The sequence below is a fragment of the Barbatula barbatula genome (genome assembly GCF_947034865.1).
Source record: "Barbatula barbatula genome assembly, chromosome: 21".
In the NCBI taxonomy this organism is placed as follows: Eukaryota; Metazoa; Chordata; class Actinopteri; order Cypriniformes; family Nemacheilidae; genus Barbatula; species Barbatula barbatula.
Window position 1 is genome coordinate 16,684,235 of NC_136784.1, and position 16,823 is coordinate 16,701,057.

At 37.7% G+C, this 16,823-nt stretch overlaps 1 protein-coding gene across 2 annotated transcripts in view; it reads left to right on the forward strand.

The window, feature by feature from the left end:
- ctdp1 (CTD (carboxy-terminal domain, RNA polymerase II, polypeptide A) phosphatase, subunit 1) overlaps positions 1–16,823 on the forward strand; it is an 83,176-nt gene that overhangs the window by 38,421 nt on the left and 27,932 nt on the right. For both annotated transcript variants that reach the window (XM_079484521.1, XM_079484522.1), the window contains exon 13: positions 15,780–15,976. In XM_079484521.1, the coding sequence (XP_079340647.1) occupies positions 15,780–15,976 (197 nt within the window). The remainder of the gene's footprint in view (positions 1–15,779; positions 15,977–16,823) is intronic.

The window sequence follows — 16,823 nt, forward strand, 5'->3', positions numbered from 1 at the left end:
TTGGATTTGTTGCGACACTTGCACAGCAGGAGACAAGAGATGCGAAGATCAGTCATACTGTGATCTGGTTTGGTCAAGTCAAAAACTCTTCATTGTTATAGGAGTAGTTCACCCTCAAAATGAAAATTCATTCATTATTTACATGCCATCTTGTCATTTCAAACCTGTATGACTTTATTTCTTCTGCAGAACACAAAAGATTATGTTTTGAAAAATGTTGGTAACCGAACAGCACAGCCCCCCATTTCCTTCGGTTGTAACCAACGCAATTTTAAGCGTTTGCTAAAACCACTGCTATGTGCTTATGAGAAATCAGAAGCTCTGAAAGTTAAAGGCGTGAGGTCTAAAATTCACTTTACTCCAATTCAATGATCGCTATTAGCACAGTCAAATCTGCTATGTTGCAATGTCCTTACGTTGGTTGAGTTTGAATAACTGAAAAAATCTCTAAATCGCAGCCTACAACCCCAAAATAATCATTATATACATACTAATGTGTATCGGGGTGATCATTTATGTACTTGCTTAATAATTTTTAACAAAAATGTTTGGAATCAGAATCATGAGCAGCATGTTAGGCTGTCCGGTGTGAAAGATGTGTATCCATCTGCATTACTATTACCTACAAATTATCGTTATATATATTTTTTCATAGGAATTAGATTATAAAACCCACAACCTCTAGAAACAGTACTTAAGTTGTCAAGAACACCAGTCCTTTTTTTTAACTGTAGGATGTTTTACATTATGATGTGACTTAAGAGGGCCATATAGGGCAGCAGTGCATAATTATACTGATGATAATTGTATGATACGAAACCAGTGCAGACCTGCAAGTTCTTACTCTCAAGAGTTATAGAATAGCGTTGTTTTGTTATACATTTTACATTTAGGCATTTGAGCGACTTGCATTGTATTCTCCTATACGTTTATAGTTCGGTATCTGCAATCCCCTGGGATCGAACCCACAATCTTGCTCTTACCACTGAGCTACAGGAAAGCTTTTTAATTCCGTTTCATCTCCAGGATGTGTGTGAAAGGGTTGTTCATATTTTTTATAGTCAGAGAATCTCTAGACCCATTTGTATAGTCTTTTGAGAATGTACCGTAAAGAGGCACATTCACACTGGACCCTTTTAGTCTGTACATTATATTTCAATTCAATTCAGGTTTTTTAATTGTTGCAACACATTGTTCTTTTCTACTTGAAAGAATGCTGTAAATTATTCACAACTAGAAGTATAAAAACTACATTAAAAGTCTTCAAGCGTACTTCACTGTTCCCAAGTAAAAACATCCCAAAAGTCAGTCAATCCGTTTTACAGGTTGCCTTCCTCAGTAAACTCCACATAAGCAGATTCCCGGCATTTCTTATTCGGCTGGAGGCAGGGGTTCATTCCACTCGTTGAATGACAGTGTTATATGATAAAGTTAGCTTAATTGCAGAATTTTGTGAATGTCAAGATATGTACTGCTTCATGTACAGCAGTATTTCCGTCCTCTACGGGTATAAACACTTTTCAGTGTTTCAGAGAAAATCTGTCCTTCACTGCATCCCGCTACATGTGTTAGAACACTAGTGTGTAACCAGGAGGAAGGTTGTGATATTACAACTGATATGCTATTTCGCTTGCTGGATGATGCGTGGGCTGGCTTTTCCGGGAGAATTATCCAATAAGGGAATCTGAGCCCTTATTCAAAACGGGAATCCGTGGCGGAGTGAGTCAGGCACAGAAATACTACGTCATACGTTCAACTCGTTTTTCACAAGTTGACCGTGTTAAGCTTGAGAAGCCAGCACGTTTAAAGCCCGATTTTTACTTCTGCGACGGACCTACGCCCTAACCTCTACGCCGTGGGCTACGTTTTCCATTTTTCATTTATACTTCTGTGTTGTTGTCACGTCGACAGGCAATGACCATTAGGCGTCAGTGCCCACGGGCGAGTCGCTTCTGTAACAAAGACAAGAGCCGAAGAAGCAGCTTGTTTGAGAAGCATTGGCCGTTATAGCTGGCAAGTCAACAGTCACTTTTGTTGCAGCTTGAGATGTCAAAAAGAGAATAACAAATAATTTACTTGGATAATTCATTAGGAAATGCATTTGAGTAAACATGATGCTTTGCTGAGTTTTTCCGCTGAGGGAGGGGTTTAAACAGACCAAACACGGCGCTTGCGGTTTGCGTATGGTCTGCATTGAGTATGCCGCTCTGCGTAGTTAACTGCGTAGGACCTTAGCACAAACATAAACTGAACTTCATAGTGTAAAGAAATCCGAATGCATGAAAAAGCCTGTTACCTCCGCCTAAAGATGTCTAGATCGGAAAAGTTGTGGTAATAACTATATTATGCTAATGCATCGTAAACTAATACATTTGGTTTCAGTTAGTGCACCTTGCGCCCATGCACTTATTTTATTAATACAATTTTCTAATCGCAATATTTAAGTTTTGCCTCTATCTTGCCATTTCTGTTTTCAACAAAATTGCAGGTTGTTTGTACTTTTACAAGGGTTAAAGTCAACTGACGTCCAAACTGACATTTTTGGTGAAATCATACCTGACATCTATGATAACACAACAATCTTTTCCATGTTATTTAGATCGAATAACATGTTTTTTATTTTTAATAATGCATGTCCCGTCGTGCCTGGTAACCTCCCACAAAATAAATAAAAGAAACAATGGCACTTTCTTAAAAAAACTTGAAAAAATGCTTTGCCTGGGGAGAGGAAATTGCTTAAACTCCACTCACATACTCTGACAAGAAGTGACAACCTCACAGAGTAGAAACCAAGCACCTCACAACATCTGGAAGCATTAAATCAGTGACCATCAAATGGCCGACAGACATTTAATGAGCGGAACGTGTGATGGATAAGAATCACTTCTTTATTGGTGTGTCTTGGGAACACGTCTGTTTCATGTTGACAGCTGGATGTCTACCACTTTTATGTTTCTTTCCTTCCGTGTTTTCCTTCATTGCCTCAGAAAACACCTCCTGCTGATGCAGGTATCAGTTCATTAGATGTGACATGAGCAGTAAAATGCTTTCACACCAGCCTTTGGATTTTCTGCCTCTATACCTCTCAAAACGAATTGTTCTCACTGTCCTTATATAATACAAGCTCCCCAATTCTATCTTTATTCCTTTTGCTCTGACTTCCGGGTCTTGGAGATAAGATGAGATTAGATATAATGGTTAGGCAGGAATGTCGTTGTTAAAAAAGCCTAACCTTATTTTATGTGTTTGTATCACAATGTTCCAGGCAGTAGTGATTCGATTAAAGAGAACTGTGTGTGTTCTGTGATTCTGAAATGTGATTAAATTAAATAGGTTTTCAATCACAATTGCTTTAAAGTTGCCCTGTGTGTCTGCAACTGTCTCTAATTATATTATTCGGATCTCTTGTTCCATAAACCGCAGGTTTTCTTTAAGTTTGTACTCCGATCTTACTGTACATTGCTGTCAGGCTGATGTGAAGAATGAATTTGTGATATTAATATGTGTAGAAAATACATATTTCTAGATAAAGCCAATGCTTTTTGCACCTGATGATGATTGAATTGAGAAAATGACCCGCCATAAATATTATCTCCCCTGTTGGCTTATTTATAGTGCAGTGTTGTCATTTGTAACTATATTTTGTTCCTGTTACAATACGTTTTTTTAGCTATATTTGCGGGCCCGTTGCTAAGCTTGTGTACCAAGATGCACCAGTACCAAAGACCCATACCTCATGTGACATAACTGACAGAACTGATTGAAATTTGTTGTGAAACCACATACATTTTGTTATTTTTTCATAATGTGTTTAAGTTAGACTTGTTTGTAATTTAAATATATTCCATTTTTATTAGACTCACTGTGTTATGAAAAGGTACAGGCATCGGTATCGGTAAGCACCAGGAAAAAATATCGGTAGTAAGTCTTTAAAAAATGGTATCGGTGCATCCCTGCAGCAGTGCAGGTCTTTGTCAACAGCAGCATCATATATGAAACACGAATACACATTATGAAAATGCAGTTTTTCCATTGTGGTGTCCACCTAAAACTTTTAAATTGTCTTAAAACCTGTTTATGACACTTTCTTCTGTGTAACACAAAGGAAGATATTTTGTGAAATTTCAGTGTGGGCGAATGATGTTTGGTTACCAACTTTGTTCAAAATATATTCTTATGTCTACATCAGAAGAAAGTTGCACAGGTTAGAAATAAACATACAATTCAGCTTATCCACACATGAAGGTCTTGAGAAAAATACTTTTAGATAACATTTTAGTGATAATGAAATATCGAGCATTGATGTGCTTTTTGATCAAGTCTTCTCACTTTACTAAATGTCTTGGCCTTAGGCCTTTAGTATCGGCCACATGTCATGTGGCATCATAGTCTAAAGGACACAAGGACACAAGGAGTCAGCTCAGCAGTGTCATCAGCTCGCTTTTTCTCTGAGCAACTGATGTCTCGAATGCTAATTATCTTTAATATTTTGTCAAGATCAATGGTTAGCTCACAGTGACTTGAACTTACCTGCATCTGGTCAGCCACATCTCTTACAATATTGAAAAAGAAAACCAATAAAGACATCTTAGACACATTGAATCTTTCCGCCTGGAAAAACAGATATTGCCTCACAGCTGTTAAAACTTTCTTGTATTATTGCCACCATATGATAGATCGCGTAATTGTTTTTAGCTCTTGTAAAGGCTAGTACACACTGATCCAAGAGATACCAACAAACATGTTTGTTGGATCAGTGTGAAACCCATATTGCTGTTGGTTGGATCAATTAGAATGAGAATTTAGAAGGTTGGTGATTGTTGGGTCATTGTAATTTAGCCTTAATTCGCTTTGGGTAAAGGTATCTGTTAAATTCCAAAAGTGTTGGAAGATCTGACATCTCTTTCACATTATTGTCACACTTCTGTCGCTATAACATATCCAACTAAAGACAGGACTGTCTCAGAGAGGGACACAGTTAAGAAGTGCGACTGGCACCACAGTGTCCAGATTTATTTGTAACTTCTTCAGATAAAATGTCATGTAATGATTATCATTACATTGAAAATGGCAAGCCTTAGTTGGGTGTAATGCTATATTATTGTCAAAGATTTTTTGAGTTTTAAAGAGTGCTGAATGTGTGTGATGAATTTAACTTGGTGACACATTGATAACTTTGAATCTCATTGGTTCTTAAGGCGCTTGTGACTAGTTGTGATATTGTTTTACTAGTTGTGATATTTTGTTCACCACACACTAAAGTGGGGATTCAACGATATGTAAATATTGTCCAATAACATTAACCGATAATTTTTTAACATTGGAAGATGATAACCAATATATTGGCCGATATACAGTCTCTAAATATTAATATTTTCTGAGACTGAAACAAAAGTGGACTATTGCTTTTGCAATTGCAATACCGATAAGATAATTTTAATTAATGATAAATTATTGTTCGCTAGCGTTAAGGCCGATAATTTATCCTTACACTAAAGCCAATGAGATATGATGTTATCCATTTGTCGCCATGTTTGATATATTAGCACTTGGACGTACTTGTTTTGGTGTCAGCTTCGCTAAAAGCTCCAAGGTGTGTGCGAATAAGGAACACACATAGGAACTAAATGCTTTACTTTTGGTTTGAACACACCATTAATCATTTTCTCTCACAAAATTTCATTTCACTTCAGATGACATTTATTAAGCCACCGTAGGTGAAATTGAACATCTTTATGATGGATGGAGATGCAGGAAAGCTGTCTAAAACAATGTGTTTCAGTGACACTTTACTTTTAAGCATATTTCTTTTTAAGTTTATCTTTTCAGCACTGTTCTCATCAGAAACGTCTCTTGGTTTTGATATAACAGCAATGACTTCACAGCAGCGCTGTCCCTCATGTTCCGGTGCACTGTACCTCTGGACAGAGATGACACTGATGATGGTGATAACAAAGTCAAAGCTTTAAGTGCTGTTTAAAACTTTTCTAAATGAAACACTGCTTGTCAGACAGAAATAAAATTGTCCTCTTGAGTTGTTATTCTGAGTGCTGTAAGAGTAGCTCTCAAAGTCCCTTCTCTCTTACTGAAAAATTTAAAGTAAAATTGGTTGTGTGTTTGAAAGCCTTTTGGATTTTCACTGCCATATGTAAAGTTTTAAAAAGAGGCCACATAGGTTTAGATAAACATAAAAGAGATAAACAAGTTAATTGTGATACATTTGAAAAAGAATGTATCAAAGACAAAAAGCCTTTTGATGTGGATAAAACAATGACTTAAAAGGCAGAATAGATGAGTTGGTTGTTGGATGTTAACTTTAGCCTGCTTGCACTGAAATCATGACCCCACCCTCCATGCGATTCGGCGTCCAAAGCCACGCCGAACAATTCCAATTAAATCATGTCTCATTCACCAGTGAGTGAGAAAATGACATTACTACAATAGCGAAACCAGCTAACGTAAAAAACAGCTTTCAAACGGGATAAGATGCAGCATAGTTTCCTTTAGACGCTGGGTACCAATGTAATACTTTAAAGTCCACAAACTACATAAGCAACAATCAAAACCCATCAAAACCGAATCATTGCATGTAGCTACCTGTCCAGAAGTTACCATGGCATAATCTTTGAAACTCTTGACTCCCGTAGTTGCTCCCAGCGTAAAAAAGCAACACTTATTATAATCATACCCTCGCACCCTCCAGCAACAAAATCGCAACCCAGCGGGAATCCCCCGGAAACCCCTGCCAACCAACCGCAAGGGAACGGAGGGCATTTGTGAACCTCTATGCTGATTTTTACTGTGTCCTAACCAAACGCGATGCTGCACAGATTAACTTTGTAAAGATACCTTTTATCACGAGGTTTACACAACGTTCTCATTCAATGCAAGTTCTGCACCAAATGAATATTTATCGCCAAACATGGATGATGACAGGCTATATACATTTGATTACATCCGTTTATATTCTGAAATTCTAACATAGCGTCCGGTGAGGCATCACTGAAGTCATGAGAACAGGACGCATCTCTCTGCATGTGCACTCTTCAGCTGCAGCGCGAGAGGGTGCGTCGACAGACAAAAACTGTTCTGATTGGCTGTGTTTTGTGATTGATTGGCGTGTCCTGCCCCTTTTTCTCGTTCTGTATGGACAAACAAATTACTTATCACAGAAATCTCGTTCTGTATGGACAAACAGATTGCTTATCACAGGAATCGCATCGCATTTGGTTAGGATGCAGTGTTAGACGTTTTAAGTCGTGGCAGTTTTTAAGATGGTCATTCTTTTTGTTTGTCCACTTGAAAACTTGCACACATTTAACAAGGGGAAAGTTAGGTTCCAGGGGTTTACCTGCCAGTCTCCCGCTCTGTCTGCACAGCGTATGTGACCACGCTGTTGACTGTTGCATTTGGGTGCAAAATACGTTGACTGAAAATGTACACATGACCTATCATGGTCCTACACCTTTTACACACAATATATAACTATAACTTGATTGCATCAGGATGTTAAGAGACTTCCAACCAGCATGACAAAAAATGCTGGACAGGACAAGATTGCCTACTCAACCTTTAATATAAACGTGACAGGACAACAAGAAAGTTCACAATGCAGCATTGGGTCTCGCTGAAGATCTGAAAGCCTTTAAGGTTTTGTCTTTTTAGAGCATTTTGAAGCTCTTCATTTATCTAACAAAAGCTGAAAGCATACATGCAGCTTGAAGCAAAAACAAAACAACCCTCTTTTGCTCTTCCAGAGGCTTTACTTTTACCTCAATTTTCTTAATAGGAAACCATACGTGCACTCGTGCAATTGATTTGCACCGCTTTGGGGTTATATCAAGTTTATTATAACCAAAGCCCTCTCCAGTGCATGTGAAGTAATTCTCTTTTAGCTCTGTATTGTTCGTACATTGGAGGAAGACATTTTGTTCAAACAAACCCTTACGCTTGATCCAGTCTCCCTCAAAAGTATTTTCTTGCCAGTTAATTTCACTTGATGAAGACACTTTATAACTGGAAGATTTATGTAACATTTACTCTGTCTTCAGGCTCCCAGACCTTCAAAGACCACTGTAAGGGACCAAGGTGGTGCAGTCTGACTTTTTTCTGTTGACTTTGTATTTTTGTTAATTCTTCACCACCGCAAACACTACTGCTATAGACTATAGAGAATAGGTTTTGTCAAGTCAGCTTTATTTATATAGCGCCTTTTACAATTTTCATTGTTACAAAGCAGCTGTACAAGAAAAAATGACTATAAGTAAAACATAAAAGGTTATGGAATTCAAAACACAGGTCAAATATCAGACACACAATAAATTCCTATATGCAGTGTTAATTAAATAAGACTACCAAATTCTAGCAGCCCCCCCGGCCAGGCAAAACAGTGCAAAACAGTATGTCTCAACAACATAAACAAACATTACTGCACATGCACACTTTTGTGACCCCAATTGTATTTCCAGTAATCTTTCACCCGAGAGGAACCGTAACTTAGCTAAACTTTTCTCCAATATTTTATATTTAGACTATTTTGATACAATGCTCAACCGCTAGATGTCAATGTACCATACGGTTTGTATAAATGCGACCCAACTACATGAACCATTCAACAAATACTTTATTTAATGAACTGAACTTCTAACGAAATTTCACAAATCGTTTATTTAATAAAATGATTGAACAGTAAAATATTACAAATCAATTTCAACAAATTAAATAAAATATAAAATATATCCTGTATGTGCACATATGTTTTATGCATATATATATATATATATATATATATATACTTGATAACTGACCAAACTTCATCTTTCTGAGCATGAACACTTGATTTTAAGGCAGCCTGTAAGGGCTCCAGAATGCGACTAAATGGTCGCATTTTGCGACCAGTTTTTGAGTCAGTGCAAGCGTTTTCTAAACGGATTTACGCATGTGCGACCTGTCAATTTGGATTTTTTTCTAGTTGTTATTTCTCATGTAAAAAGACGAGTAGATCGCGTCGTTCACAGCTAAACTCATCATTGACAAGTTTACAGACACAACGTAAATGGGAATTATTTTGCTTAACTGGCAGTCCCCGTATTATTTAAGGCTAAAGGCCATTGCACATTGAGTCAGAAATTTGTGTCAGAAATTTCTGCACGCTAAAAAAAAATTCGACCTCACGTACAAACAAGCCCCAAATACGGAAAAACGCAAACAAACATTTCAACTGTATGTGCAAAGACCTTAATCCTCCCTTGCTTCTTCCGATGAACCCCGACTAGTTGCAGTGCCTGTACAATAAAATACATTATTTAAATATAACCTTTAACAGACATTTAGACAAATGTCTAAATATTAAATAATTTAAGTAATCTACAGCATAATTTCAGTAATAATTGTAATAGAAATCGTGATAAGAATGATAACAATATTGATTCAAACATTTTAAATATTAAAACTGAATTGAAGCCAAACAGCCTTATCAGCTAACTAATAAACCCATCATTAGTTAACTTTGCTTTTTGTGTTTTTTTTTTTAGGTTGGCCTTAAAGTATAAACATTCTGAAATAATAAATTATGGTATTCAACCACCACGTTGCAGTTAATACACCCCAGGAGGAACTCTCATCATATTTTTTCTTTGAAGCCCTCTTTCGAGCTCTGTGGAGACAGAGGAACCCTCTTAGATATTACTCCACCTGGCCTGTGTTTCACTGAAGCTGTAATGAATAATTCAGCTGTTTGGTGATAGACCGTACTCTAAGACAGGTTGATCTTAACATTTGGGCTGGGGGAACCTTTCACAGAAGCGCTGAATTCATGCAATATCTCTAACCTTATAGATTATGAATAATGTAAAACTGTCCAAATGCAGCTGCCATATTCAGGAAGTTTCATTCCATAACAGTTCACTGACATGAGGCTTTGGCAGGCAAATGCACGTGAACCCCTGCTTAGTTCTTTACACTGCATTCACTTTAAGCCTTCGTGCCCTCATGCTCTCGGCGAATGCATTTCTTCTGTAATTCGTTGGCTGAAAGATATGTGCATTCGGCAGAGTCACATGAATATTGTTCTCCCGCGTCAGTGCACAGCCTTATCAAACCTTTAGTCACACTCAACTGGGATGGATGAATTTTAATGCTGAGGCAGTACCAGTTAATACTTATTACCAGAATTTTGGTCTCATGCCCAGTCACGTCAAAACGAAGAAAGATATTTGGAAGAATGCTTTTAACCAATCAGTGCTTGGGCACCATTTACTACCATAGTTGGAACAACTGCAATGGTAGTCAAAGGTGCCCCAGATCTGTTTGCTTTCCTACATTCTTCGAAATATCTTTTGTGTTTAACAGAACAAAGAAGTGTATACAGATTTGGAACAACTTGAGAGAGTCAATGATGACAGAATTTTAGTTTTGAGTAAACTGTTTTAACTTCAGCAAGACTGATCTAAGATCTAATTGAATCACTTTTTTTATATATCAGTAGTTCACTCCTTGCAAAGCCGAGAATGAGTGAGAGATCTGCTATGAAACCCTGTGTGCTGGAAAGCTTTCTGCTCCCTAACGTCATGTTAGTGTAATGGTCACGTCCTCTTGGGAAGTTACTACTTAGCACAGAGGTTGATATTGTGATGATAGTTTATTTTATTCGTTTATTAAAAAGGAAAGTTTTTTATCGCTGATGCAACTTAATGAAGAGCGGTCTGCGTTCACTAATTGTGTTATTATGCATTATCTCTGTTTTCCTTTTTGCACTGTCACAGAGCCCCCAGTAAAAATGTTTGGTGCTTTTTGCTGTGTCCGGGAATGATACAGTTTGCCAGGAAGTGAAAATTTAATGGATGAAAATCTGTTCATTAGAGTGTGGGTTAATTTTTTGCAGTGCAACTTCTGCCTACACTCTTTAAAAACTGTATTTATCAGCTAATGGAAAACCTGCCAGAGAATGATGGGAAATGTTGTTTGGTAACTCAAGCCAGTTATCTCATAAACCTTAACCAAATGTATGTGTCTCTCCAATCTCAGAAAATCGTCCTCAACAGAAAACCATTAGTTTCCCATGAAATTACTCGCATTGTCGTGGTGTTCATGTCTGAATAGCATTTTCAAAAAAAGAGTTGCTCTCTCCATTTATTTATTAATGAGTTAAAGCTTATTTTACTGTAGTAACCGTTTTACTGTTAACTATGGTATTCGTAGTAAAGCACAATTGGCTGAATTGGAATTCAAACGATCCTCAACCCTACCCATACCCACTTAACAAAAATCCACATGGTGAATTGAACGCCCCCCTCCATCCACATGTCGACATTTAACCTGGAGATTATTATTTCTTCAGTATTTGGCTTGTTGGAAACATACTTGTGACATTTTCTGAATGTCAATGATGCATTTGATTGGATCGGTTCTGTTACCTCAAAGTGGGTTTGGTCTTCTCAATTGTCCAGGCTTAGCTTGATGCTATACACAATGGCCTTGTCCAAACCCACTTTCTCTAAATAAAATCAGAAAAATTACAAATTCTGGCCTGCTGATAAATGCGCTGCAATTACTTATGAAAAAAGTACCACACAATGTCTTTGTCTAAAAGCCTACGCCATAACTATAACAATAGATCCAGTGTAGTCTTTTTTTGTTGTTGCTGTTGACATGGACAGCCCATTGAAACCCATTCAAATAAGTCACTTTAAACATCATCCTCTACCACGTTTTAAGTTTTTAACCTTCAATTGTGAGGGTTTTGATTTGTGTTTTGTTATTTATGTAATAGATTTGTTTGAGTGTCTTTAGCCTTAATAGACCTCTCGTGTGTCTGTGCTATTGCTGTATGCCCTGATTGAGAGTTTTAATAAAACGTTCAAATATAAACATGCTCAGGCACCGGTCTGCTGTAAACACAGCAGCCAGAATCTATCTTTGTCAGGGCTTGGGGCATAAATCTAAATCTTGTTCCATGTAATGTGTGTATTTATCACATATGTGAGAGTCCACATGTCCTAGCACTGATTCACAGTTACATTAGATCTCATTAATGAGAAACCAATTGCCCTAGCGGCCCTTAGGGGGATTCCTTACACATTTATCCAACATCATGTGGTGGTGTTGAGCCCATAAAGCATAATGTTAACCAGCTAATGATTGTTATGCGTGTGACATGGCTTTTCTGGAATTTCACCCATGTCTTTGCTCTATGTTGTGTCTCCTTATCAATTTCATAAGGTAGTGCTCATCTAATTTCGCTTGTGCCTTTGAACAGCACTGGATGACTTTGGAGGTTATGTTCTGTAATATGCATTATTTTATGTGGCAGTTGGTTTTTGACTGGCTCTTTATTTTTGTTCTACAGTGACTAGTTTTACGGAGAGTCTATGTACACAGAGTACAAATCACCTACATTCTTGGTAGAGACTATTTGCTTTAGCTCGTCCAACCAATATGTGATGGGAATAGAGAAAGTGTAAGAATGACGCCTTTTCAAACAGGGACTTCATCAGAACAACGACTTCCTTGTTCTGATTGACACAGCGGAAGATATTTGGAAGAATGCATGTAACAAAGTCAAGTCAACTTTATTTATATAGCGCTTTTTTCAATTTTCATTGTACAAGAAAACATATTGACTATAAGCAAAACATATAAGGTTATCCACGTCAAAACACAGTTCAAATATCAGACAGACTATAAATTCCTATATGGATTGTTAATTAAATAAAATTATAAAATTCTAGCAGCCCCCCCAGGTCAGTGCAAAACAGTATGCAAACCGTGGCGAGGAACCCAAAACACCATTGGAGGAGAAATAAAACCTAAGAGGGAAACCAGGCCTAACCAGGGGATTCCAGTTCCCCTCTGGAAAAGTTGCAGCCTCTGCACAAGCTCTACAGGGCTTGCATAACAAGGCAAAACAAAAAAATAGATTTAAGATTATCATTAATAATCTAATAGCGGCTGAAATTTTGTTGTGAAGACGTGTCGACCAAACAGTTCTTGGACAACATTGACTACCATAGTAATAATAATTATTTTATATTGTTTCATTATATTGAAGAATGTAGGACAGGAAATAGTTTTGGGGCACCTTTGTAATTTGTCCTGCTATATTGTAGTCAATGAAGTCCAAGAACTGTTTTCATTACAAGCATTCGTCTAAATATATTTCTCTGTGTTTAACCAAACAACTAGAGAGTGAGTAATTCATGATAGAATTTTTATTTTTGGGGTGAACTATCCCTTTAATAAAAAATTTCTGCCCCTTCTTTATTATTCTACCTATTTATTTATCCGTCACTCCCATATACCCAATCTGTGTGTGAACGCTACCTTATTAAGCTAAAAATACAGGACGGTCAACTGCATTCTGGTGTTTCATGAACGTGTGTGTATGTTAACATTCACTATTTTAGTGAAGTCTAAATTAAATAATATTTTTCAAACTATTTTCCTATTAAAGCTGCAGCTTTACATATTGCATACTTATGGGTGCTGGGTTCTTAGAACACTTCAGAGAGAATTGTGCCTACTGTTGTTATACAATGATAAGCCCATTCAAAAAAGAATACTTTTCTTTTGACATAGAATCGGAACTGCCATAAACGATTCTGCCTTGAGTTTGAACAGTGAATCCATGCCCACAGTGAACATGTACCTGATTGGAAGACATTTCTGCCCAATTTATTTTGAAACACATTTGATCGCAAGTTTGTCTCAGACAGCTAATATGACAATTACTTATTAATGAAACCATGACTGTAAATGTACTTGTTATCACTCGGGTTCTTGAGCACAAAATGATATATAGTAAGCACAATTACCCAGCTATTGACCTTCTTTCTTAGGTTATCAGAACTTGAAGTATGACTTTAATTCACTTCCCAAATTTTGTGTGGTGGCTTTTACAATTGCATTCCATGGGTGCCTGGGAATATTGCCATCTACTAAGATTCCTCTTGATAACGCCCCTCATAAGCGTTCAACTTTTAATGAAATGTTTCCTCCTCATTAAGCTTATCTGTCAAATTAAACTGGGAAAACTGGGTCCGTTTTCTACACCCTTCATTGAGCTAATTTATAACTTGTGTACACATGGCTTTGTCATATTTCTGAAGGCTGTTCCAGAGGCTACATTCGCTGTAATAATAAGCGGTAGAGTAAAGTAGCGTGATTGCTTTTCCCACGAGGAAGAGAAGCCAATTACGGAGGGCTGGTGGCCAGATCAGTCGGATGTGATTGCTGCTGTTAACCCTGGGGGTCTGAGGGGGTTTTAGCCCTGGAGAGAATTTGACATGCCCTGACATTTGTGATTTTTTTCAGTTGCTTTTAAACATATTGATGGCTAGTCTTTGTAAAAAAAATCCCTAAAAGGAAGCAAGGAGGCGGGAACCGGCGAACGTAAACAAGCTTTTAATTAAATAAACAAACAATAAAACGAACTTGAAGTGCCGGCAGCTCCCTCACGATCGACTGCCGGCCAAACACACATAATAAAACACAACAAAAAGTCCAGGCATGGTCCTCTCTCGTCATACACTCCTCTCGCTTGTCCTTGTATGCTCCCGAAGGTCCTCCATGAGAGATGCGAGACTGGAGCATGCACAGCTGACGGCTCTCGTCTGCCCTGCTCGCCACAGTCTCAATACGTTGTATTCAGCACAAACTGCACAACAGTAATATGTAATCAACATGTATGTTCATTAGGGATGTAACGGTATCAAAATATCACAATACTGTAATACCTCGGTGTTGGACCTGTGGTGCAATATTTATTGCGATATTTAAAAAGACAAATGACGACTTGGAAAAAAGTGCCATACGTGTTAAATAAGCAATTATTGAACATTGCAATGATGTGCAGTTGAACCATGCCATATCCTGTCCTCTTGTCTTTATTCTCTAATCATAACTTTAGATATGAGGTATTGTATGAAATGACTTAAAACTCTCTATTATAAAATAAGAATTATTTTTTGCGATCTTCTAAAAGTCTATGGGACGCAGCACTTACTTCAGGGTTAGCCTACAAAAATATGTTATCTCTGAGCCTCTACATTTACAACGCTCTCACCACAGTAACCATAGTGTACCCATTGCTATTTCTATTTATAGTAAAACTCACTGAAATAAAACTACGATTATTTTCCTAAGGGAAGAAAGAATGAACGTTATCATAAATTATATCTCCCAGTGCATTGATCTGCTCTCCAAAAAGCAAATGTTCATTATTGGAGTCACAATTTATTTTTTTAAGGTAAAGGTAAACTCTAGCTCAATGTCTAGGCCCATCCTAAGATCTTCTTAACGTTTGTAGTGTGTCTTTGTCCAAACCCACTGGTCATTTTATCTGATGATGAGGCTTGTTTTGTTATGCCATTGTTTGGGGGCTATGTTGTTTGTTTTGGCTCACGGTCATTACCAGATGAATAGTGCATTCTGTGTGTGATCTCGCTGTTTTATAACCAATTTGAAACCGCCAAAAGTTCTTCATCAATGTCTCTAATCGCATCAGTTCTGCTGCTTTGTGTGGCACATTTTGGATTGTTTTGCGAATATGTCACAATGTAAGGCAGGCTTTTGCAATGTTGTTATTGAATTAGAAGACCTATATATTGAATTGCCATGAATATGTAAAATATGTCACATTTATTTGCTTAAGAAATCATTTTAACAGGTGCCTCAAGATAATTGTTTTGGAAAATGTACAAGACCCCTTATGTCTGGCATACCTTTCTCAGCTCATATTTAAATGTACATTTTAATTTTAGATGTAAAACTCTTTTGGGCAGGTGGATGACATGCTTGGGGAAGAGAGCGAAAATGAAAGTGAGGAAAAAGGGAAAGACACGAAGATGGAGGCAGAGGAGGATGAAATGCCCCACACAAGCAGTCAGAAAGGCCCATCATATCACACGTGGACCCTGGGTGGTGTTGTAGAGGAAGCAGCCCAAACATCAACCAGTGCAGAAGTCTTTGTATCGGGGAGGTAAAAAAAATGACATTCACTAACTCGAAATGTTTTCGTTATGACTTATAATACTAATAGATTTTACTTTGCAGACAAAACAAGGTCCACTGATTGCGCTAAATCATCTTATTGTAGTAGCTTGAGCAAGTATATAAGTGTTGATTTGATAGCATGCTTAACACCCTTGTACTCCAAAAACCAACACAGCTTTAGACTATAGTAACTGCCAGTTGCCATGGTGATGTCTGGAACCAGAAATCTACCAGAATGTGTGTTCCTTTCCCATGACGTCTTCATGTCCAAGCACAATGTCCCACCCATGCCTATACCTGACATTGACATAGTTTTGAAGAATGTTCTTTAGTCAGCATGTAAGAGGCTTACTGTGCACCCTAGAAAGCACCCTGGTTGTCTACCATATGGTTAGAACTTGGTTGGGGGAAGAACTTGTGCACTTTCCCCAAGTAAACCAGACAACAAGAAGTTTTAGTGTTTTCTCTTCCCAGCGGTCATTAGCAGTGGCTCAGAGGCTACAGCACAGTAGCTGCCGTCCATGTCAGCTGAGAATGAATGCAGCAGCGGAGTTATCGTTAGCAGTTCAAGCCTGTGGTATGAGTGAAAGGGGAAAGAGAAGTAGAGGTGTAAGAAGACAAGAGATTCATGTCAGTGAGTGTCATATTGTCAATTTGGCTGAAGAAGGACCGGCATCTTGTGATTAAAGTTGAACAAAGAAAACCTTTCTTTCTCCCCTGGCACTTTTTTTGACTATTTCATCAAACCCTTGCTGTTAGAACAGACGTTTGGTTTTGTGTGAATGTAGATAGGTCATTTGTTCAGCAGCACCTTTTGAGAACATAATCATAAC